Source organism: Podarcis erhardii (genome assembly GCF_964252035.2).
Source record: "Podarcis erhardii genome assembly, chromosome: 13".
Lineage (NCBI taxonomy): Eukaryota > Metazoa > Chordata > Lepidosauria > Squamata > Lacertidae > Podarcis > Podarcis erhardii.
Genome location: NC_138502.1, coordinates 30,104,563 through 30,128,018, shown reverse-complemented (window position 1 = coordinate 30,128,018; position 23,456 = coordinate 30,104,563). Strand labels below are relative to the sequence as shown.

Here is a 23,456-nt window from a genome sequence, read left to right as displayed (position 1 = left end):
AGGCGCGCACACGCACACAATTGGCGCCTAACAAGCCCCGGCCTTGTCCGAAGGGGCGCAGTCCTAGGCCTAGTGTGAGGGACGCGGGAAAAAGCTGAGGGGAGACTCTTAAACTTCTGTACTCCACAGACACACACAAATGTGAGTTTTCCCTCTCTCCCTTCCTCTCTCTCTCTCTCTCTCTCTCTCTCTCTCTCTCTCTCTCCCTTCCCCTTCCAACTTGAATAAAATATTTGAGGGGGGGCCCACTTCACATAACTGATCACAAGACAAAGTGCAGGCAACTATTTGAATGGCAATTCCTATCAACATGGGGGGAGGGACGACTCCCTCAAATATTTTATTGGGGGGCGAAGGCACCTAGGCTTCTAGGAGTTGGCTGCTATGCCCAGGAAAATTCAGGAAAGCAAAATGATGCCTAGATAAAACTATAACAAACAGAAAAAAATGCACATTTTTAAAAAAATCCCTTTTTAATGCCTGAGAGAATTCAAATAATGTCTTTGCCCGGGACTGAAAGAGGACAGGTGTTGGCTCCAGGTGGGTCTCTCTGGGGAAGGAATGTCACCACTGGGAAGCCATCGCTAAGAGAAGTTTCTCCCTCCTTTTGTTGAGGCGGCACCTTAGGCAGGTTGGTGTGCGAGGAGGTGCTCCTTCTGGTACTTTGGCCCTCAGCCCTTCCTACCTGAGTGGACTCAGCCGATCAGCAAATGGCTTACACCACCATATAATCTGTTCACCTTTAATGTGCTAGCAGACTCTTGGATAGGAGTTTTCACGCAGAAGGTGGAGGGTCACTTCTCAAGGATGCTGTAGCAGCAGATTTCCCTGCACAAGCAGCTGGACTATGTGTCCTTCAAGGCACCTTTCTGCTGTTAAATCTATGATTTTGCTGCAACAGGGGTTGCCAGAGCTCTGGATCTTTGCAATTGTAGTCATGTTCTTGTATACCTGCTAAACTGGAAGGATACTTGCCCTCTCCTTTCCGTTTGTCTCCTTCCCCGTAGCAGGCATTGGGAACCTGCCAGCTTCCGGATGCCACTGGACTACAACTCCTGTTATTCCTGTCCATTGCCCAAGCTGGCTGGGGCTGATATGAGTCAAGACTCCAACCACCTCCCTACCCTGAAGAGCTGCCTTTCTCAACCACGGGTGAGGGGTTACAGTTAAGAGAGTGCCTTTGACCACATGCAGAATTCAGAGGGCGCTCTGAGCCAGGGCTTAATTCTGAACCTGTTTCAAATGCCCAACCTTACATGCTGAAGAGTGACCCCATTACACTACCTTTGTGTACAGCATTTGGTCAAAGGAGAGTTCCCAATTTTTTACATTAATTGGTTCAGAAGGCAAAATTGAGGTGAAAATTGGCAATGAGGTGGACCCAAACGGATTAATAAGCCCAAAAAGAATCAGTGTTTAGCTTGAGATATGGCCGCCGTAGCTATTTTTTCTTGTTGGGATTCAAGCCCCAGATAATGCATATGAAAGTATGTCTGGACGCGAACAAATTCCTTTCTTTTGCTGCAACCTTTTGCAACCTTTTGTTTTGTTGTCTTGATTATTTACTTGTGTTTTATCTTGTATTTTATTCTGTGAACCACCCTGAGATTTTTTGATGAAGGGCAGCATATACTTTAATAATCAGTATTAATCATAATGATTCCTGGCCCTTATAAAGGGGAACTTGCTTTAATGAAGCTGAGATTTGTGCAGCAGCTGTTCAGGGATCAAAGGAGCGGCTTTCAAGTAGTGTTGAACTCCAGCTCCTTGCTTGTTAAAATGATCAACTTCTTAATTAGCAGCATTGAGGACAGTAGAGGTGTTTTGGAGGAAGACGGAAGAATTTCAGGTCTCTTGATTGAGATTAAGTTGTGTCAGGGCTCAGCTCGGTAATGTGTGGAGAAATAAAGAAGAGAATATCTCTGAGCATGTGCAAAGTTTTGCTCGTAATGGGGGAAGGCAGAGAAAGAGAATAATTCCAGGTGGGGCAATTTAGATTCACCCAGAACTTAATTTGTGTCAAGGCTCAGTCATGCAATGTGTGAAGCAGTAAAGAACAGAGTACCGCTGAGCGCATGCGAAGTGTCCCCCCCTTACTGCTAAACACAAAGAGCCCCTAAAAGGTAGGGGGTTACAAGTTCCAGAGGTCAGGCTGTGTACAAACAAAGAGCGCCTAACCTTTCCTTTTTTGAGAGATGAAGCCCTAGCACAACACACAAAAGAATCGCCCAAACAAAGAGATTCATTGCAGCCGGAGCTGCCAGCTTTCTTTGCCAACACTGCCCCCTGGCTGCCGACCAATGCCAAGCCAGTGAATTTGCCCAAGCAGTGTGGACATAGGGCCAGACAGTGATAGATGGATAGAAGCATCTGTTTAATAGATAGGTTATCCGAGATGAGGTTATGCTCCTGGCCCATTAGGGCAGAGCGGCCTATTATGGAGCATCAAAGGTGATTAAAGTGGTACTTTCTAAGAGAATGACATTGGCTTTAAAAAAAACAAAACACCTTTGGCAAGTGCTTCTGGTTCAACCCAGGTAGTGATGGAAGAACTCTTATTGTCCTAGGCAGGTTCCCAGCGGCCAAGGAAATAAGCAGTTAGAAGAGGAACTGTCCCAATCCCACCCCCAAGAGCTGCCTCTGACTGTAGACTTTAATAAAGGGGTTGGCAAGTACAGGCCTTGAGATCGAATCTGGATGGAAAAGTCGCCTCAAGTAATTTACTCCTGAGCTCATTTAAACCGCAGCTTTCCTGCCACTTTCCCTTCACTTTGAAGCCTTGCTCACTCCTCAAAGCACACTCAGCTACTTACAGGCCTCACATGCTACAAAAGAAGGCCCAGGTGGGGAGCATCAGAAGGCTTTTAAAAGAAGGGAGTTAAAAGCCCAGACTGCCCTGGCTCTCGGGTGAAGCAAACACTGTTGCCCAAGTCCAGAATGTGACCCCAGTCCCTGACCTGCAGCCAACTTTTTGTGACGGCTCCTTAGCTACTGTTCCAGAAGGCTATGTGGGAGTGATATGGTTTGAGACCCCCTACCCCTAATTCAAAGGCCCTCAGCGCCCCCCCTTACCCGAACCTCTCCAATTGTGTCTGTGCCTGGCTGAGGAGGGCGACCCACTGGTCTCCAGCTGTGCATGGCCTTGTTTATGCATGCTGTCTTATCCCAGCAACGGGGAACCTGTGGCCTTCCATTTGCTGTTCAGCTCCCATCAGCCCCAGCCAACATGGCCAATGTTCAGGCATGATGGGAGTTGTAGTCTAACATGTGGGGACAGGGTTTAGCTTCCCCATTCTTGGTCTATTCAGATCCACCCATGTTTGATGCTTGAATTATTATTGGGTATTAGAGAGTCTGGTGACCCTCTTTACTTTTTTGGTGATGACCCCTCTTAGGTTTTTTAGAAGGTGGGGAGCGGGGCTAAACTGATTAAAATTGAGAGGAGTCAGGGCTGGGGCTTGTGGGTTTAGTGAAGAGCCCCCCTAGATGTATGGCAACCCTTGGGTTTAGTCATTTGGTAAAATGCAGTTCCAGCCCCCAGACCATTGTCTAGATAGGCAATAATGCTGTAGCTCAGGAGAATACAGGCCTGCCCCAAATTAGATGAGGTATATATACGTGCTACTACTTTCTCCTTCTGTTGTGCCATGATAATCTCTGTAACTTGTCCAGATGAAGGTCATCAGGAAAATTCAGACCCTCCAAGTGTCCCTATTTTCCTGGGACAGTCCCAGATTTACAGAAGTCATCCCGGTTTCTGATCCCGGAATGTCCCGCTTTTCCTTAGGAAGTCTCTATTTTCATTGGAGAAATGTTGGAGGGTATGGAGTTCTGTGACATCTGAAGGCAGCCCTGTCTAGGGAAGTTTTAACATGTTTAATGATGTTTTTATATATGTTGGAAGCCACCCAGAGTGGCTGGGGCAACCCAGTCAGATGGGTGGGGTATAATAATAATAATAATAATAACAACAACAACAATAATAATAATAATAATAGATGTCCCTATTTTCATCAGAGAAATGTTGGAGGGTACGTATAATAATATCTGATCTCAGTGGGGGTGTTCTTTTCAAACACAGTGAACATTCATCTCTTGAGCATGAGCAACACCTACTCAAAAACAGCTGTCCACCCACTAGCCTGTCTCTAGTTCTGGAGGTCCTCAATGTCCTAGGACCTATAGGAAGATAAAGGAAGGAGAAGCTTTAAATCAGGAGTGAGGAAACTTTGGTCCTCTGCATGTTGCTGAACTCCAACTCCCATCAGCCCCAGCAAGCATGGCCAATGGCCAGGGATGATGGGCATTTTAGTTTAGCAACATCCAGAGGGCCATAAGCTCTACACACCCGCCTCATACAGAGTCAGGCTATTTGTCTCTCTAGCCCAGAGTTGCCAGGGACTAAACCTGAGACCTTCTGCAAGCAAAGCAGATGTTCTACCACTGAGATAAGCCACACACCATTTTTCTCTCACACAGGAAGGCAAAGGAGTCACCAGCACTTTCTCTGCCAGTGTGAGCAGCCAACAGCAGCTCTGCAAGCCGAGATGCTGATGAGCATCAAGGAACGTTTGAGGGGCCTGATAAGAGGAGAGCTCTGGCAAGTACCTTTGATGCTGTTCACATTTGGGAAGGGAGAGTTCAAAGCATACAGTACTTTGCATGTCTGATCTCAGGTGGAAATCAGTCAGTGAGCAGAGTCCTTTGATAATAACAAACAATATGATTCAGCATGGATACAGCTCTTCAAAATGTTAAAAGCTTTTCATAGGTATTATCTTGCAGCAACCATTACAACAACCCTGTAAGGTGGGTCAGGGTTATTATAAACATTGCAGATTGGGGAGGTTGAGGGTGGGGGGACAATGAGGCTTCTCTAGGATGAGCTAGTGAGTTGATGACAGGCAAGGTTTCAGTCACAGCTTTTCAGAGTTATAGCTCTGCTGTAGGGAACCTTTGGCAACCACATGTTGCTGAACTACAACTCCCATCATTCCCAGCGAGCATGACCAGTGGCCATGGATGTCGGGAGTTGGAGTTCAGCAACATCTGGAGGGCCAATGTCAGGAAAATCCAGTCTGCTTAAAGTATCCTGGATTATTAACACTAAAAGGCTAAATCTAAGCTTCCTTTTTAAGCTGCAAAGGGGTGGCACTCTGCTAAACTCTCACAAACGGGAGGAAGGAAGGAAAATATCTAATAAATATAGCCTCTCCTAGCATCTAATCGAATCTCAACAAAAAGTGCACAACCAATGCACAACCACAAAAAAGCAAGAAGTTTCTCTACACACACACACACACACACACACACACACACACACCCCTCCATCCTCCATCCTGGCAGCCACAAGGCATAACAGCAGCTCAAAGACACATCCTAGCCGGGCAAACAGGCTGCTACATGGGTGGTGAGAGGCTGTGGCCTAGGGGTGGATGTGGCCTGGTGAGAGTCCCAAGGGCCAGCTGGAGAGGCCTGGAGGGCCACGTTCAGCCCATCCATTCCCGGTCTGAATGTTTCTTACTCCTGGACTAGATAGATGCTCAATTTGATCCAGAAAGGGCATCCTTCCGTTCTTCACGCCGGCAGCATCTCTCTCACACGGACACCAACAGAATGGCAATGAACACGATAGCTGGCTTTATTTGGAAAAGAACACAAGAGCGTGAGGTTGACAGAAGTTTGAAAAGAGCTATTTACACAAGGGGAAGGACCGCGTCGCTGACACCTCCGGGGCAGCACCTAGCAGCTGCCTGGCATTAAAGGACAGATGACAGCGGCGATGATAGAAAGCAGAAGGTGCTCAGGTGGGTTCTTGCAATTTCAGCTCCTTGCTGAGACATACACACAGCCTTAGTAAATGGTATCTGAAGCACCCATCTTTGGGCCAGGTGGCAAGTCCCTCTCAAGGGGGGCTAGGCAGCCCATGGCTGGATCAGGCCCCGCAGAGTATGGCGCTGGCGTTACTTGGTTGCTGCAAAGCACATCCTCTGTGTTTCCCATCCCCAACCTGCTTGCTCGTTTGCCCATGGTGAGGATCCCGGTGGCCTGGTTCTCCGAACTGTGCAGGAGTTGATAGAGCCGGCTCTGGAAGGCCTTGGCGGTGGCTGTGGCACTGCTCCGTTTGCCAAGGGTGAGGATGCCGGCGGCGTGGTTGCCCGTGCCATGCAGCAGCTCAAAGAGGTGGCACGAGCAGCTCTTTTGACGGCAGCAGTCTGGCATGGCTTGCTTGGTCACGGCGGGGGAGCAGAGCAAGGAGAAGAGGAGCAGCAAGGTGGCTCTCTGGACCTGGAGGGGTATGAAGATGAGTCAGCAATTTTCAGTATGAGAGGAAGATTTGAACCTCCAGAGTAAACCTAACAGCAGCCGGAGCCAGGCCGGCACTAACATTAGGCAAAGTGAGGCAGCAGCCTTGAGCAGCAGATTTTGGCACGGCTGTGAAAAAGCAGCAAATTGTTAGCAACTTCATGCATCATAATTACAATTAATTGTTATATTTTTATTGCCGGGGGCGGGGAGGAAGAAGTGCTTGTAGGATTTTTCTGCTTCAGGTGTAAAAATAACTTGGGTGGCCTCGGGTACTGCTTTGCAAAATGTCTTGAGCCAGTCATGCCCCCTTCCCAGAAGGCAGCTTAATCATCAAACCAGAACTATGAGGTGGGTAGGAATAGCCAAATAAGTTTAAATTATACTTTGGCTTTTTTAAAAAAAAATCATGCATTGGAATTTTCCACATTTTTTATTAGGGTTCTCCTAATTAAACTTTTTTTCTCATCTGTGATAATAGAGAGTTTTAGAATAACAGTGCTATATTTTTTGGGAGGTTAACATGACTGTAAACGTCTACTAAAAATAGCAACCCTATCATCTTAAGGAAATTAAATACATATTATGATTGGGACGCGGGTGGCGCTTTGGGTAAAACCTCAGTGCCTAGGGCTTGCCGATCGCATGGTTGGCGATTTGAATCCCCGCGGCGGGGTGAGCTCCCGTCTTTCGGTCCCAGCTCCTGCCCACCTAGCAGTTTGAAAGCACACTTAAGTGCAAGTAGATAAATAGGTACCGCTTTATAGCGGGAAGGTAAATGGCGTTTCCGTGTGCTGCGCTGGTGCTGGCTCGCCAGAGCAGCTTCGTCACGCTGGCCACGTGACCTGGAAGTGTCTCCGGACAGCGCTGCCCCCCGGCCTCTTAAGTGAGATGGGCGCACAACCCTAGAGTCGGACACAACTGGCCCGAATGGGCAGAGGTACCTTTACCTTTACCTATAATGCCAGAAATGAGGGTACTTCCCCCCCCAAAAAAAACCCACCTTACTGCAAACATGTATGAAAGTTTCTTTAACTTTCTTTAAATCCCCTCTCAGCTGCACTTCTATGAGTTCATTGGCAGAGCATTAACTTTGCACCCTAAAGTCCCCAGGTTCAATCCCAGCACCATCCCATCTGAAATCCTGGAGAGCTGCTGCTGCCAGTCAGTGAAGACAATACTGAACTAGGTGGTCCAATGGTCTGACTTGGTACAAGTCAACTTCCTAAACCGTACCCTCCAACATGCTGAGTCCCAAAACTGAGACATGTGTGTTTCTGTCTGTGCTCCTGCACAAATCACATGACCCATGTGACAGCACAGAGCCCAAAGACACTTTTTGGGAGGAGGGCACTCATAGTGCCCAAAACCATGTGCCGTATTTTTTGCTCTATAGGACGCACTTTTCTCCCTCCAAAAATGAAGGGGAAATGTGTGTGCGTCCTATGGAGCGAATGCAGGCTCCTTGGCTTCAGCGATAGCAACGCGAAGCCTCTGAAGCGCAGAGGGAGAGCTCCCCCCGCGCTCCAGAGGCTTCGTGTTGCTTTCGCTGAAGCCGCCTGAACACCCCCAGAGCGCAGGGAATTCCCACTGCGCTCTGGGGGCTTCAGACAGCTATCCGCAAGCCTTCGGAGCGCAGTAAGAGTTCCCGCTGCGCTCCGAAGGCTTGTGGATAGCCGCCTGAAGCCTGGAGAGCGAGAGGGGTCAGTGCAAACCGATCACCCTTGCTCTCCAGGCTTCGCTTCGCTGGAGAGGCGCTGCACAGTTTTCCCTCTCTGCGCAGCACCCCTTCAGTGAAGCGGGAGGAGAAATGGAAGGGGCTCCGTTTCTCCTTTCTCCTGCCACTTGGCTGAAGGGGTGTTGAGCAGAGAGGGGGAGAATTTTTTTTCCCTGTTCTCCCCCTCCTATGGTCCACTGCGTCCTATGGTCCGGTGCGTCCTATAGGGTGAAAAATACGGTATTTTAGGGTGCTGCATGAGATTATGGCCCTGAAAAAAGTGCAGGATGGATTAATGATTAATGGGAAGACACAGGAACATCCCCACACAGAAACAAATCAGGACGAATGCTCATTGTCATAAAACTACCCCACAAACACATCAGAACAAAGCTAAATGAAGACCAGGCATAGTTTAATCTCTCTGCAAGCTTTGGGCAAGCAAATCAGAGCAAACTCTCAATAAAAAGGCTTAGAGAAGCCCTCTGAAATTTGGATTTGGTAGTCCCTGGACAAGGGGAGCATGTACTGAAGAGACAGGCATCATTTAAACTAAAGCTGAACAAGGCTTTTGGCATTTCAAAACACAAGATTGCAGAGCGGCTTTAAAACGGGGGGGGGGGGGAAATTAAGAGGCACTATTCTTTTCTTGAGGACTCATCTCTCTGAGATGATGCTCTAAATATTCAAATACCCTCAAAGCGGGGGCTGAATAGAAGCTGGTAACAAAACATAAAAATGAATGAATGCAAATCAGGGTCATAGAAAATATTATACACATGTGGCATTTAAAAAGGGAAGCAATATATAAGGTTTAGATACTAATGCGAAAAGCCTGAAAGCAAAGATTAAGTGAATTAGCACCAAGGTATCTGCTCCCTAGATTTTACTGCATGCACTGAGCCATCAACTGGGATAACTTTCATAGGCAGCTACAAATTAGCATCTGAGGGCCAAACTAAGTGAAAACGTGTCTTTGCATTTAATGGTCAGGATGGTTGCTGCTGCTGTTTTTTAATGCAAATAGTATCATCTTGGTGCCAATGGGAGATTTCCTCCAAATGCAAATACAAGCTTCAGAGGAGGGATTTTTTGCCTGGCGCTAAAAGAGAATGCAGATATATTGAGCATATCAGAAGCCCGGTCTATCAAGCAGAATCAGTAGACTGCAATTACCCCTCCATATCATGTGTTACAGAGAGGGCAAGGCAAGTCGTGCTTGCAGGTGGGAGTAGTGCTCTGTTCATGAAAGAGGGCACAGAGTCCAATAAACCAGAAATCTCTTAAGGAAACAAACCTCTTCAGAGAGTCAGTCTCTGCAGAAATAACAAGCAAACATAAGCAGTAGAGTGGTAGGGATGTTATTATAATCCTCCCTCCTGCCTGGATGCAAACTCTTGATGGTGATCTTTGAGATGCAGAAAGACAGCAAGGAGGCATAATGTTGTCATAATGGGTCACTTCAATTATCTGGGGAAACATACATTTAGCAAAGAGACAACAGATCGAGCAGTGGAGGCAGGACTTATTAGGGCAAATGGGGCACTGCCCCACCAGCCTCAGTCTACCCTCATCCAGTGCCCACCTGCCCCGCCTTCTTACCAGGGGGTGGCACTGCCTTGACATCTCCCCCCCCCCCTTAGTCTCAGTGTTGCCTTTGTAGAAATCAGCTGGGAAGAAGAGGATGGGGATGAAACTAAAACAAGCTGATTGTGCCTGCCCTTGGCTCTGGCTCCCCCTACTGTTGGCCTCCCTATCTTGCACCCTACCAGCCCCACGGAGCACCAGCCACTCAAATCGAAGTGAGAGCTCTGATGCAGTTCCGTTGGTAGCCTATCATATTTTTTACTCGTAAGTCGTATTGAAATATTATTTTATTTTTCTTTCTTCATTGCATTTATATCCACCTTTTCCTCCATGGAGCTCAAGGTGGCGTATATGGTTCATCTTCCTCACTTCATTTAATCCAGTGTGGTGTAGTGGTTAAGAGCGGTAGTCTCGTAATCTGGTGAACCAGGTTCGCTTCCCCGCTCCTCCACATGCAGCTGCTGGGTGACCCTGGGCTAGTCACACTTCTCTGAAGTCTCTCAGCCTCACTCAACTCACAAAGTGTTTCTTGGGGGGGGGGGAAGGGAAAGGAGAATGTTAGCCGCTTTGAGACTCCTTAGGGTAGTGATAAAGCGGGATATCAAATCCAAACTCTTCTTCTTCTTCCTCACAACGACCCTGTGAGGTAGGTTAGGCTGAGAGGCAGTGACTAGGCCCAAAATCACCCAATGGGCTTCATGGCCGAGTGGGGATTTGAACCCTGGTCTTCCAGGTCCAAGTCCCTCTGACCCTCTGACCACTATGCTGCACTGATATTCTCCCACTCAATGAAAAATGAACAATTATAAGTGGGTTATATTTAAGTAACTAAGTACGTATGTCACCACTCGCAGCCACAGTGTTCCCCACGTACAAATTACGAACACTTTTAAATCAGATCATTGGGCAGCCAATTTTAAACGTTGGTTTTGAGAGCATTGTAACATAATGTCACTGCTGAGCCAGGTCAAAGGTCTAGCATCCTGTACTCAGTGGCCAACCAAGTACTTAGGGGAAGTCCAAAAGCAGTGCCTGAGCTCAACCGCACTCTTCCCACTTCCCCATGATTCCCAGGAAATGGCATTTGGAGTCATATTGCCTCTCCCTGTGGAAGTGGATGTCAGGTTTTCTGATCTTAAGTCATTAAGGGCCAAGCTAAACATGATGTCCAATGTGTCTTTGAATTTATCAACGTCGTGCAGGTTTTTTGTTTTTTTAAAAATGCAAATTGCACTAGCTGTCCGAGAAAATATTTATTGGGATTTCAGCAGGCATATCAAGAGAATGCAGCCCTCCTTTGCCTCTTTGCAGATCAGAGGAATATACTTCCTCTGAAGCTTGGATTTGCATTGAAAATGCACACACACACACACACACGGCCGCGCGCACACACAGCAATGGAGGATTTATCCCTAAAGTAAAATAGCACCATAGGAAGAGAAACTTTCCTCAGGACAACCAGAGGGAGGAAAGGGTTAAATCCCATAAATCGACAGGGCTTACCTGTTAACAAAGAAAGATTTGTCTCACTGTAACATGTTTGGGGCTTGTTAATACTAAATAAACCAACTGCAGACAAACATATGATAAAAGTGTGAGAAAGTGTCCATTATCCCTTACACACAATATGAAAACACAAGCTCACCTAGTAAATCTGATTGGCAGCCATTAAGGACAAATGAAAAGAAACAATTGCACAGAACAATGTGTAAGCCACCGATGGAATTTTATCGCCAAAAGGGGTTCTTTTTAAACCGAACCTGGGACCTTTTGCATGAAAAAGTATATGCTCTGCTGCTGAGCTACAGCTCTCCCCCCCGCCCCCCGTGGACGAGAGGTCTGTCAACAGCTAGTAGCCATGAGAAATGGGATCTCATGCTCAGAACCAGTAAACCTCACTGAATCAGATGCTGACGACAGTCCACAGAGAGCTTTTGTCTTCACGACCATTTGTGAACTTCATACCGTAGATGCATCGGATCAGCCGCTGTTGAGAGATGAAGTGCTCGACTGGCGGACCGGTGATTCTTATTTACAGCACATCCTTGTTCTCTCACACCTGTTTCACTCAAGCGCACTGGTTGTGCTCACATTTTGTTGCTTTTCTTCCGTCCCACTACCCCTGCTGCTTCCCCTCTCTACACCCAGGGCATTTCCCCCTTCTGTCCCATAGCGCAAGCTACCAGAGACCACCACCCTCTACCTCACAAAGTCCTTCTTGAAACCATTCAAACTTCCCCTGACTTTTTACTCCACTACCACTTCTAACTTGCCCCTTTTACCCAACCTGGACCTCCCCTCCATCCCATCCCTTTTAACTAGTCTGAAGCCCTCTGGGGAAAGTAGCATTGCTTTTCTTTAATTTTCCATGCAGCTCCTAATACTCTCCAACAGCAGTAGAAAATCATGAGGGGGAATCCTCACATTGGTGACAAGATGGTGTCTTCTATTGCACCATTAGCTTGATGGAAGCTTTTGAGCTCCACAGCACTCTTCCGTGACACTCAAGTTTGAAATCGAGTCCTCTATTTTTAACCGGTTTTGTACATCTATCTATATAACAATGTTTTCTTGACCATTGCCACTGGCTTCCTTCTAAGAGCTTTTCCTAGCTTCACCCCAGATTCACGTCATCTTCCAAGGCTTGGCCCAACTAGAGAGGAACATGACACCCCAGCTCAACATTATGCCCGCCCCCCCCCCAGGTTTGCCCATCTAGAGAGAGGGATAGGGCAGTTACCTTAATCTTCCGGCTCTCCATAATCTTGGTTATCTTTAAGGCGACAGGTGGGCCTTCCGGGGTGATGCTGTAAGGAAAAGCTGGAGGAAGCGGTCAATTTATAGGGCCATTTTCTACGTAGGCTCCAGGTACCTCACTTGCTCCCATGATACGTGACACAGACACACACATCCTTTCCAATGGCAATGCCAAAAATAACCGTCTCCCCACGACTCCTCAGAGAGGATCAGAAAAGAGAGGAAGGATCCTTTTGTACCCCGTCTCTTGGAGACCGGCCAAGACATCCGCCCGCCTTTGTCGTTCCCCCTCCAGTAATGAACCCACAGACGTCTGAGGAACCGGAGAGCCGCTTACGAGCCACAAAGGCAGCCAACGGCTAGGCCGAGATAATGAGAGGAGCCGCACTTGTTAGCATGGGCCCATTAGGCTAATTACCTCAAAAACATGGAGCCAGAAGCTAGCGGTACCCTTTTCACTGGCACGTGGCATTGGCACACTTCCACACGGGGCACATGCCTCATGAAGCCTAGCACAGGCCCCCGTTTCGACCACATAACTATTTCTCCCAAACCATGTCCAACTGCCCCACATCAGAACTCATACATAATATCAGGTGTGGAGCAGGGAAAGGGGAGACCTTAGGGAAACTATTGGGCGCTTAAAGCAAACTCTCAGTTGTTCCTTTGCAAATGGGACTTGTAGCAACAACAGGGATCAGCTGCACTGTAGCTAGCAGGGCTTGCTGTCAGTTCCTTTGAGCAGAGGTGGGCAGTCTCACCCACTCATCAAAGTCATAGTGTCAACATTTCCCTTTTTAAACAGAAATTCCCTTATTCTGAATAGGATTCCTCTCAAGAAAAGAGAAGAGTTGACAGCTATGATCATAGTTGACCCGTGTGGAATCACGAATCTGGCCCACTGGCCAGATCCGGTCTCGCCTGCCCCCCACTCTAAGTCTTATTGTACTAGAAGCCATACCCACACTGCGCAAGATTCAGGTATGTTTGGAAGTTGCAAATTCATCAATGGGTAGATGTGAGGAGAGTTGAGATGTCCCTCAAAGAGAGATCCAAAAAGGGCACTGATCCTGATAAGAGATAGTTTGGAAACAGGGGGTATATCCAGGCACAATGGCAGCATGCCTGACCCATGTGCTAGAGGACACAGGTTCTGCTTGGTAGACACTTGGGTTACCAGGAGATAAGTGTTTATGTATGGGGCAGAAATTTTAAAGAGAGGGAAGTGGTGGGTGAGGAGGGAATGCTGGGCCCTTTCCTCTCACCATTTTCCTTGCCCCCATTGCTTTTCTCCAAGTGCTGTGAGGGCATGATTAAAAGAGACAGAAAGAACAGAAGAGAAGCTCAGGTTTTATTGTCAAGAGAATCCATCCCTCACAATCCTAGAGGAAGCCTTCCAGGTCTGGCATGAGGGGAACAGGGCCCAGCTGGGGAATCATCAGTCTATGCCCCCCTCACTCAGCAACACCCCAAAAACAAGGAAAAGTGAGAGAGAGATCAATGTAAGGAACCAGAAGACACCAATGCACAAATATCTGTGAGACTGGCAAAATATTTCAAATTTCAACGTTTTCAAATGTGAATTTAAGGGACACTTTGAAAACTCAAGCTTTAAGGTCTGCGTGTTATTTTTTCAAGATGGTATGATCTTCTTGTTAGATTTACAGTCTTATAGCCTTGCTTTCTTTTTGGCCAACAAACAAACCCCACAACCCTGAATCCAACAATATTCCATAACCTGGGAACAATGGGGGAGGGATCCAGTCAGGAGAGGATAAAATACGGGTTTCATCCAGCTATATCATACTCAAAGTAGACCCACAGAAATCAACTGGCACGCTTCAATTAATTCTGTTGGTTTCAGTGGATCCACTCTGAGTATGACTTAACTTGATGCAACCATTTGAAGTTTTACAACCAGATTCTAGAGAGGAAAGTTCAAGATGCAGTCCTCCCTGTCATTTCAGCTCTAACTAGGAGCCTCAAAGCATGGTGGGGGAGAACAAGACCTACCGAGATGTCTTCTAGCCCTCTCCCTCCTCACTGCCACCTTGCCCTGAGGAAGATCTGTGTCCAGCAGACAACAGAACTGTATAATATTTCAAGTTGGAAGGAGGCAACCTGGAGGTCATTCAGACCACCTCAGCAATCCTGGAATCTCAGTGTCACAGCATCCCTGACAGTTGGTCCTCAGCTTAAATACTACCAGCAGGGAGCCCACCACACCTCCTGAGGGAGTCTCTTCCAGCGCCCCACAGCTAAAGCCTTGCTCTGCAGCTGTGAGCCACTCAATTCCCGCCTCCGTCCAAAAGGATGAAATTCCAGCAGGGCCGGCCCTACCATTGAGCAGCCACCTGAGCTGATTTCAGGTGTCAGGAAAAGGACAGCAGATTGTTTGATTTATGATGGTTGTATTTTTACTGACAGGGAGGGGGGGAGACTCATGTGAGAATTTCTGGCTCAGGTGCCAAAGAAAACAGCAGTACTTGACTAGCTTTGGCTACTGTTGAACTCAGCTCGGGCAGCAGCTGACATTCGCTGCTCTGCCTCTGGCAGTAAAAGGACTTGACTGCAGAAGGCCAGCCAAACAACCACCTCTTTACGCTGATAGGCCACAGCAGCTCAGCTGACACCTATCTGAGCCCCTATAGAAAAGCTTCTGGGCCAGGCTTGGTTATTGGTCCAATGAATGAAGAGGCCTTTGCTGATGCTGGTTTTTCACGGGAGCCTCAGTAAAATGAATGGGAGCACCCCAAGGAACATGGAGGCTCCTGTTTGTTTCAGTGATCACATCCAACACCATACATGTAGAGCATGTGGCTTCCCTCAAAGTCTTGGGGACTGTAGTTCGCCCCTACCAGAGCTGCAATTGCCAGCACCCTTAACAAACTAGAGTTCCCAGGAATCTTTGGGGGAAGCTGCATGTCTTCAATGTGGAATGACCAAAGAGGCTGGTGAAGGAGAAGTTTTCCCACAGGTTACGGTCAAATCTGTTTGTCACTGCCATCTGAAATCTGCTGTCTGTGGTTGGTCACGCTGTTTACGAAAAGAGAACCCCGGTTGTTACGCGCATAGTGACTTAGAAGTTGACTGGCGAGAACCTCAAGCTACTTCCCCACGCTGGAGACAAAACTGTGCTTCGTGTCGATTTTTTAAAAATAAAAATAGAAATCCGCCACGCTTCATCCCGAGTCTCTGTGTTTGTCCATAAGTCCGCTGCCCTCCCTAGGTTTCGGGGCCACTCCGAGTCAGCAAGATCCGGTGTCGCTGCCTCCTTCGGTTTCCGGGATGGGATCGAGGAGAGCTCGGCCGCGGAAGAGGTCGGGGGAGGCAGCGCCATTCCGGCCGATGCCACAGGACTGTGCGGCGTTGTGGATCTGCCAGAGTGTGTCGAGCGCCTCCGCCTTAGAGTGTTTCAGTAGGTCGGCCTGGCCCTGTGGGCGAGGGAAGAGTTGAAGAGGTGATGAAAGGTGGTCACAGAGTCAAGGAAAGAAAACGAAAAACACACACCCAGAGGTCCAACAGCAAACTACGGTGTGGAAGGTAACCTGACAAATTCAGCTGCTTAATAATTCTCCTTTGGGGGGGGGGGTGGAAGCCAACTTGCCTACAATGTATTATCGGTGGGCAACGTCACTGAAATAAACACAAAAGGTGCCCATCGTATGCAGATGGAGTTGTTACAAAATAATAAACATGAAGAGAACAAATCATACTGATGCAAACTGAAGTTGTATCGGCCTCAGTCCAGTATACCTGAAGGAGCGCCTCCACCCCCATTGTTCTGCCCAGACACTGAGGTCCACTTCCGAGGGCCTTCTGGCAGTTCCCTCGCTGCGAGAAGCCAAGTTACAAGGAACCAGGCAGAGGGCCTTCTTGATAGTGGCACCCACCTGTGGAACGACCTCCCACCAGATGTCAAAGAGAAAAACAACTACCGGACTTTTAGAAGACACCTGAAGGCAGCCCTGTTTAGGGAAGCTTTTACTGTTTAATAGACTATTGTATTTTAATATTTTGTTGGAAGCCGCCCAGAGTGGTTGGGGAAACCCAGCCAGATGGGTGGGGTATAAATAAATAATAAACAAATTGTTGTTGTTGTTGTTGTTGTTGTTGTTATTGAAGTTTATCTCAACCTGTTTTTTTAAAAAAGTAATTTCCTTTGTTGACACATTTTGGTAAAGGGGCAAATCTTTCCTCCCATTCTGACACAACAAAGACTTCACCCATCACAACAGAGACTTAGTTCACTGCTTTTGCTTTTCTTACGCTGCTTTAATGAGAAAAGTGCAAATAAACTTAAACAAAAAGCTGCCCATTATAGTTGCAAAACACTCACACACATACAGTCGTAACATTAGCAGAAATCAGAGCATAAGACCAACCTAGTGGCATAGGAAGCTTCCTTATACCAAGTCAGAACATCGGTCAACCTAGGTTAGTACTGTCTACACTGACTAGCTGTGCCTCTCCAGGGTTTCAGACAGTTCCACCTGGAGATGCCAGGGATTGATTGTAGGACTGGGATAGCTCAGTTGGTTATGAGTATATTGTTGATAATGCCAAGGTTGTAGGTTCGGTCCCTACATGGGACAGCTGCATATTCCTGCCTTGTAGTGGGTTAGGCTAGAATCCTCAGGGTCCCTTCCGACTCTACAATTCTATGATTCTACGACTCTCAGTCTCTAACAAAAATTAAGAGACCAGGAGAAGTCAGTGTTAAGGGAGGAGTGGAACCCTTTCACAGAATATTTGAAGAAATATAAAAGTCAGATAAGTTTGGAAGTAGGATTTGAACTGTGAACGGCAATGAAGAACCATCTAGATATTAAGTTAAGCTGAAGAGGGGTGTTAGGTATGATGTGCAGCAAGATAAGGGGAAATAAGGAAACCATGAAGGGATAGAGGGGAAGTTCACATGTATTAGAAAGGATGGTGGTAATCATGATGATGATGATGATGATGATATTGTCAGTGTGCAGAGCAGATTGCTCTGCCACTGAACCATTGGATTTTAAGCAACAATGTCATGCGCTGGGGGAAATCAGCAGCAAGGAAGCCGTCTGGAGAGAAGCCATCAGCCTCCCCTTTTAACCAAAGCAACTGAAGGAAAGCACAGCTCTAAGCAGCCCTCCTGTTTTTCAAAACAGCAACAGCCAATCAAGATGCAAGGACATGGAACATGCAGCGCCCACCAGGTGGCAGTGCCTGCTCACCACCGGACCACGGACACTTTAGATTCTTTAGAAAGTCTGTGGCCCAAACAAAACCCGGCATTCAATGCACAAATGCTTTTGACACCCTCCCCCCCCAAAAAAAACCTAGAGCTGCAGCTTGAAATGCATGGGAAGAGATCATTCCATTTCCTGCAAGCCCAGCAAAAATCTCCCAGGAAGAAAACGTCCGCAGGGCAATAGTATTTTGTTTACTTATTTGTTATGGCCCACCTTTCCTTCAAAAAGCTTAGAGTGGGATACTGTACATGGTTCTCCCTTTCCCCATTTTATCCTTAGAACCCCGCCTGGTCAGTAGGTCCATGCTCTGGTTTATCTCCTGCTTGGACCACTGCACTCTACGCAGAAAGTGACTCAGAAACTACATCTAATCCACTGGCTCCCAGTACGTTTCCAAGCACAATTCAAAGTGTTGGTGCTGACCTTTAATGCCCTAAACAGCCTCGGCGCTGTATACCTGAAGGAGCATCTCCACCCCCTTCATTCAGCTCGGACACTGAGGTCCGGCTCCGAGGGCCTTTTGGCAGTTCCCTCACTGCGAGAGAAGTTACAGGGAACCAAGTAGAGGGCATTCTGGGTAATTGCACCTGCCCTGTGAAACGCCCTCCTATCAGGTGTCAAAGAGATAAACAATGATACCACTTTCTGAAGACACCAGAAGGCAGCCCTGTATTGGGGTAGTTTTTTTACGCTTGATATTTTTGCGTTTTTATATTATGTTGGAAGTTGCCCAGAGTGACTGGGACAACCCAGAGATGGGCAGGGTAATAATAATAATAATAATAATAATAATAATAATAATAATAATAAAAAAACAGGTTAGGCTGAGAGGTAATGGCTGCCCCAAGGTCCCCCAGCGAGCTTTTTGGTTTCTCTTTTCTCACATCCTGTGTCTGAAGTCCTGGCCCTGAGACCCTGTCCCAGAAAATCCTACCTTGCAGCAAGTGCTGCTCCTAATTACCTTCAGGACAGTGATGTTCCAGGCAAAGCTCTCCAGAGCTTTCTGCAGCTTCTGCCCTTTCAGGCCTTCCTTGGCCTCCAAACGGTGCAGCTCCTTGTGAAACCCCATCCCTGGAGAAATGTGGAGAGGGAGGCAAAGGAGACAACCTGTCACAGGCCTGCTGCCTTCTGGACAAGATAGGACTGCGCTCCTGAAGGCTGGAAGAGCACACACCCACCCTCACACCCACCCCAAGGGTCAAAGGTGACTGTGCGTCCACCCCACTATGGCACCTGGTCATCAGCTTTTGCGGGTTTTTTAAAGCAGTTCGAGAAACCCTTTCAGAGCACTCCAAAATCATTGCCCATCTATGGGCAGGGAAAACAGTGCGACTGACTCTCAAAACTTTGGGATTATTGAAATATACAGTGGTGCCTCGCAAGACGAAATTAATCCGTTCGCGAGTCTCTTCGTCTTGCGGTTTTTTCGTCTTGCGAAGCACGGCTATTAGCGGTTTAGCGGCTATTAGTGGCTTAGCGGCTATTAGCGGCTTAGAAAAAGGGGGGGGAACTCGCAAGAACTCCCCGACGTTTCGTCTTGCGAAGCAAGCCCATAGGGAAATTCGTCTTGCGAAGCACCTCAAAAGACGGAAAACTCTTTCGTCTAGCGAGTTTTTCGTCTTGCGAGGCATTCGTCTTGCGGGGCACCACTGTATACCACGATAAATCAATTGATTTGAGTCGTGTGACTCAAATTGCATAGACTAGACCCATTTAAAAAAAAGCAATGTGGACCAAGTGTGCTTTTGGGGCCCTTCTGAGATTAGGGCCCCTGAAGCTTAGTTAGTTTCATAGCAGATCCTCCGCTGCCTACCTGCTTGTTGCACCTGAATAATCTTGGCGTGAACGGCATCGGCTGACTCAATTAGCGTGCGGCCTGTTTGGATCATCTGATGGCGGGGACAGTAAAAGAGAGAGAAGGTGTGGTTAGTGGGGTGGGGGCTGAGCAAGCCAGCAAAGCACCCCACCTTACAGGAGGCCCTTGGCCCCACTGCCCCCTTGCAATGTCTCAGCACCTGTGGAGAGATATTGGTAGCCAATTGCCCAGATTCCAGGGCTTCTCTATGTGCTACTCTTTCTCACTGTGACAAAGTCTTTGCAGATCTAGCTTCTAGGGCCAAAGAGCACGTTATGTTAGTCACATGCCTCTGCCCTTAAACACCGATCCAGATCTGGAGTCTAGCGTGGGGAGTGTCTTTAACCCTTTGCTATAGGCCCAATCCACATCAGGGGGTCCTATGCCTATCATGAGCATTGCCCAAGAAAAGATGTATGGGTTGCTGCACTTCAAACAAAAGAGCCTGGCAGATAGCTCAGTTGGTACAGCATGAGACTCTTAATCTCTGAGTCATGGGTTCAAATCCCAAACCAGGCAAAACATCCCTGCATTGCAGGGGGTTGGACTCTATGATTCTATGAATCTACCAGTAATCAGCTATCCAGGAAGCTGCTGGAGGCAGGGGCTGAAGCAGTGAAGCACAGTACCAGCTTGGCCACAGAGCACCTGAACGGTGCAGCTGCATATGGCACTGGCTTCAGTAGCACAGCCAATCTGCCACTCAAGACAAGAGGCTCGGCATGCCTAATAGTAGGGCTGGCCCTGCTGCCGGGGCCCCAGCAGCTGGCTGATGATGCCATGTGCTGGCACCAGGTCTGGTACAGTCGTACCTTGGAAGCTGAACAGAATCTGTTCCCGAAGTCCGTTCGGCTTCCAAAACGTTCAGAAACCAAAGCGCAGCTTCTGATTGGCTGTAGGAAGCTCCTGCAGCCAATTGGAAGCCGCAGAAGCCTTGTCGGATGTTCGGCTTCCAAAAGAATGTTCCAAAACCAGAGCACTCACTTCCGGATTTCGATCATTCAGGAGCCAAGGCATTCAAGATCCAAGGTACACCTGTACTAAAATCCCCTTGAGGACAGAATAGGAAGGGAGCTTTCACACAATACTGAAGCAGCTCTTGCTCCAGGTAGGATTGTAATGTGAATGCAAAACCTACATGGGGCAGGGTGGGGAGAGATGCTCATACCCATTAGAGAAGTGACTCTCTTCCATTTCGATCATGCACTTGGGAGGGTAAACAGCACAGGAGAACCGAAAATTCCACGAAAGCTTTATACGTGGAAAAGAGGCCCGTTAACTGGCACAACTGGGTGCAGGTGCAGGGATGGCCGCTCTATCCCTGTATCTCTATGGTGCAGGCCCCATAACGGGGCCTAGTCTTGGCTGCTGCCTAAAGAGCTGCGCATTATTGAATCTCTCCTCCTCTGAGTCTCAAGGTGAACGTGTGCTGCACTGAGAGAACAGGGGTAGCGGGGGCAGGAGCCCTTGGTTAAGATTTGCACCACAAATGTGTGCCCCACGACACCCCAAATTGATATTTTTGCTGGGCCTCGAAACAAAACCAGGAGATCAGAAAAGAGGGACCAACCCTGTTATGGAAAGGAAACAGCAGCTGATAACCCTGGCAAAGGCCCAGGGTCCCGTCCTGTCCCCTGTCCCCCCCCCCCGCCTCAACCCACCCACCGGTTTACACTCACGGTGTCGTAGGCAGCAAGCACTTTCCGCAGGAGCTCTGGGACCGGCCCCTGGGCCTCCATGGAGGGGTATTCCTCGCCCAGGTTGAGGGTGACGGCTGGGGGGCTCTCCTTCTCGCTGGGCTGCAGCCAAGTGGCCAGCTTTAAGATGCACTGTTTGATGTTGGCTGCCGGCGTCAGGCCACACAATTCCTTGAAGGAGACCAGAGCATTCTAGGGGAAGGAAAAGAGGGTGAGGGATGGGGAATGTCAACATGCCAGGAGGCCATGGGCCCCCCTGCCCCATACATTTCTGGCTGCTCCCCTTTGGACTACGGGTTCCCCCCCCCAAAAAAAAACGACACAGAGGGAGCAAAATTTTGGTGGTCCTTGACTCTTTTCTGGGGGTGGATGTGGTAGCAAAAAGCTTCGGAGGCACTCAGAGCAACTGTGGGGCCTGCCCCTTACTTTTCTCCCCAGCTCCTAGCTTTTGGGAAGGGCAGAGGCTCACCGTAAGCACAGCATGGGGTGCTATTCATGATGGGAATGGGGGGGGCTGCCAATCCCCTTCTAAGCCAGCAGGCGCAGGGGGCAATCCTGTAGCTGGGACTTAAAGATGTACCTAGCAGCACTGAGTTTCATCCTATGGCTTTGGGCTTGTTGCTTTCCCTCGGTCGCATTTCTCGCAGCCTTTAAAATGGGCATGAGATCTCAGGCGGCACAGTGGGGCAGTGTGTCTGGCTGTTAACCAGAAGGCTGCTGGTTCAAGCCCACCCAGGGATGGCTGTGAGCAGGGTTCCTGTACTGCCGGGGGCTGGACTAGATGGTCCTTGGGATCCCTTCCAACTCTACAGTTCTATGATTCTAAAAAGATATGGGCGAAGCTGTGGACACGTGGGTAGCAGCAATCAGAATTATACTTAGCATTTCACTTTGCGGAGATTTCCGAACTGCTCAAAGCACTCCGGCTAAGTTGTCTTAATTGCCCCTCATACCAGTCTTGAATAAGGGAACTCTGGGTGGAGATTGCTTGTGAATGGTGGTTAGGTGAGGGGCGGGAAGAGGCAGATTCCTGGCTTACAGCTTATTATTTTAACCGCAGAGGACTGCATTCACATGTTCTCCTCTTTAGGAGGAATGCTGAGTCAGAGATAGCTGGACAGCCTCTCCAACACATCCCCACCCTCAAAGAAGAGGATTGCAGGTTTGCATCAAATTTGCACATGCTAATTTATATTGTGTAGATGCAAAACAGAAACATGATACATGTCACTGTACTGGAGGAGACTGTGCCCAGGTGATGTGCTGTGTGTCCGCTCGGTCTGCTGCCCAGGTGTTGCCAACTGTTGATGGACAATGCCAAGCGCCCCCGCTTCTACTTGTTCTCCCTTCTTAGGGTTCTTTTATCATCCAGAAGAAGGACCAGAGAGGAGTGTCCTCTGCCAGCCCTTCAGACGGAGCAAGAGAGGAAAACCTCAATTTGCAGGTAAATTCTAATCCATTTCCAAGACTCCACTGATTTTGGAAGAGGAAACTATATTGGAGGGGGGGGAGGTAGACAGAGCATGGGGTGAGGGGAGTTCAGGGTCCTGATGAAGTTGCAAACAACCTTCTCCCCAGAGCAACCCTTGGAAGAGCAGAGAGGGGAAAATAAACCTCACTTCTACCAGCTGATCTGCACAACCTGTGTGACCTGTGAGTGTCTGTATAGTGTGTGTGTGTGTGTGTGTGTGTGTGTGTGTGTGTGTAAAAGAGTGTGGCCCCCAGAGGATTGGCTAAAGGTGAATGTGGCCCTTGAGCTAGATGATAGAAAGAAAGAAAAAGAAAGAGAAAGAAAGAAAGATACTGTAGATGCTAGATAGATAGATAGATAGATAGATAGATAGATAGATAGATAGATAGATAGATACTATAGACAGACAGACAGATATAGATAGAGATAGATAGATAGATATAGATAGATAGATATAGATAGATAGATAGATAGATAGATGATAGATAGATACTGTAGATGATATAGATTGATAGAAAGATAGATACAGTACTATAGATAGATAGATACTATAGATAGACAGACAGACAGATAGATAGATAGATAGATAGAGATAGATAGATAGATAGATAGATGATAGATAGATGATAGATAGATATAGATAGATGATAGATAGATAGATAGATAGATAGATAGATAGATAGCTGCCCTCTGTAAAGCAAGACACATGGCCACTCTGCATCTCCAAGCGCTCACATCCCATTCTCCCTTGCCTTCTCCAATGCTCCGGGAAGGAGAAAACTATTGCTGCTTGTTTGGCTGCAGCAGCCCAGAGGAAAACACAGCCGGGATG

At 47.9% G+C, this 23,456-nt stretch overlaps 2 protein-coding genes and 1 long non-coding RNA gene across 4 annotated transcripts in view; 1 reads left to right on the top strand and 2 right to left on the bottom strand.

Annotated features, from left to right (window-relative positions):
- Positions 1–15: 15 nt before the first annotated feature.
- LOC309328304 lies at positions 16–22,598 on the top strand. The gene is made up of 3 exons (XR_014150756.1): positions 16–141; positions 4,480–4,600; positions 22,508–22,598. It is a non-coding gene; the product is annotated as an uncharacterized lncRNA (long non-coding RNA).
- HCRT (hypocretin neuropeptide precursor) lies at positions 5,339–12,864 on the bottom strand. Its single transcript, XM_081838314.1, has 2 exons — positions 12,351–12,864; positions 5,339–6,288 (listed from the first exon to the last, which is right to left on the bottom strand). The coding sequence occupies exons 1-2, from the start codon at positions 12,369–12,371 to the stop codon at positions 5,854–5,856; spliced, it is 456 nt and encodes a 151-aa protein (XP_081694440.1). The 5' UTR covers positions 12,372–12,864; the 3' UTR covers positions 5,339–5,853.
- Positions 14,668–23,456, bottom strand: part of LOC309327958 (inactive phospholipase C-like protein 2) — a 37,532-nt gene continuing 28,743 nt past the window's right edge. The window contains exons 3-6 of one of the 2 annotated variants that reach the window (XM_081837650.1): positions 21,136–21,345; positions 19,415–19,490; positions 18,563–18,672; positions 14,668–15,801 (exon numbers count right to left, since the gene is read on the bottom strand). In XM_081837650.1, the coding sequence (XP_081693776.1) occupies positions 15,616–15,801; positions 18,563–18,672; positions 19,415–19,490; positions 21,136–21,345 (582 nt within the window). In that variant the 3' untranslated portion in view covers positions 14,668–15,615. Of the gene's footprint in view, positions 15,802–18,562; positions 18,673–19,414; positions 19,491–21,135; positions 21,346–23,456 lie in introns of those variants that run through there. The other variant, XM_081837651.1, reaches the window with a different exon arrangement.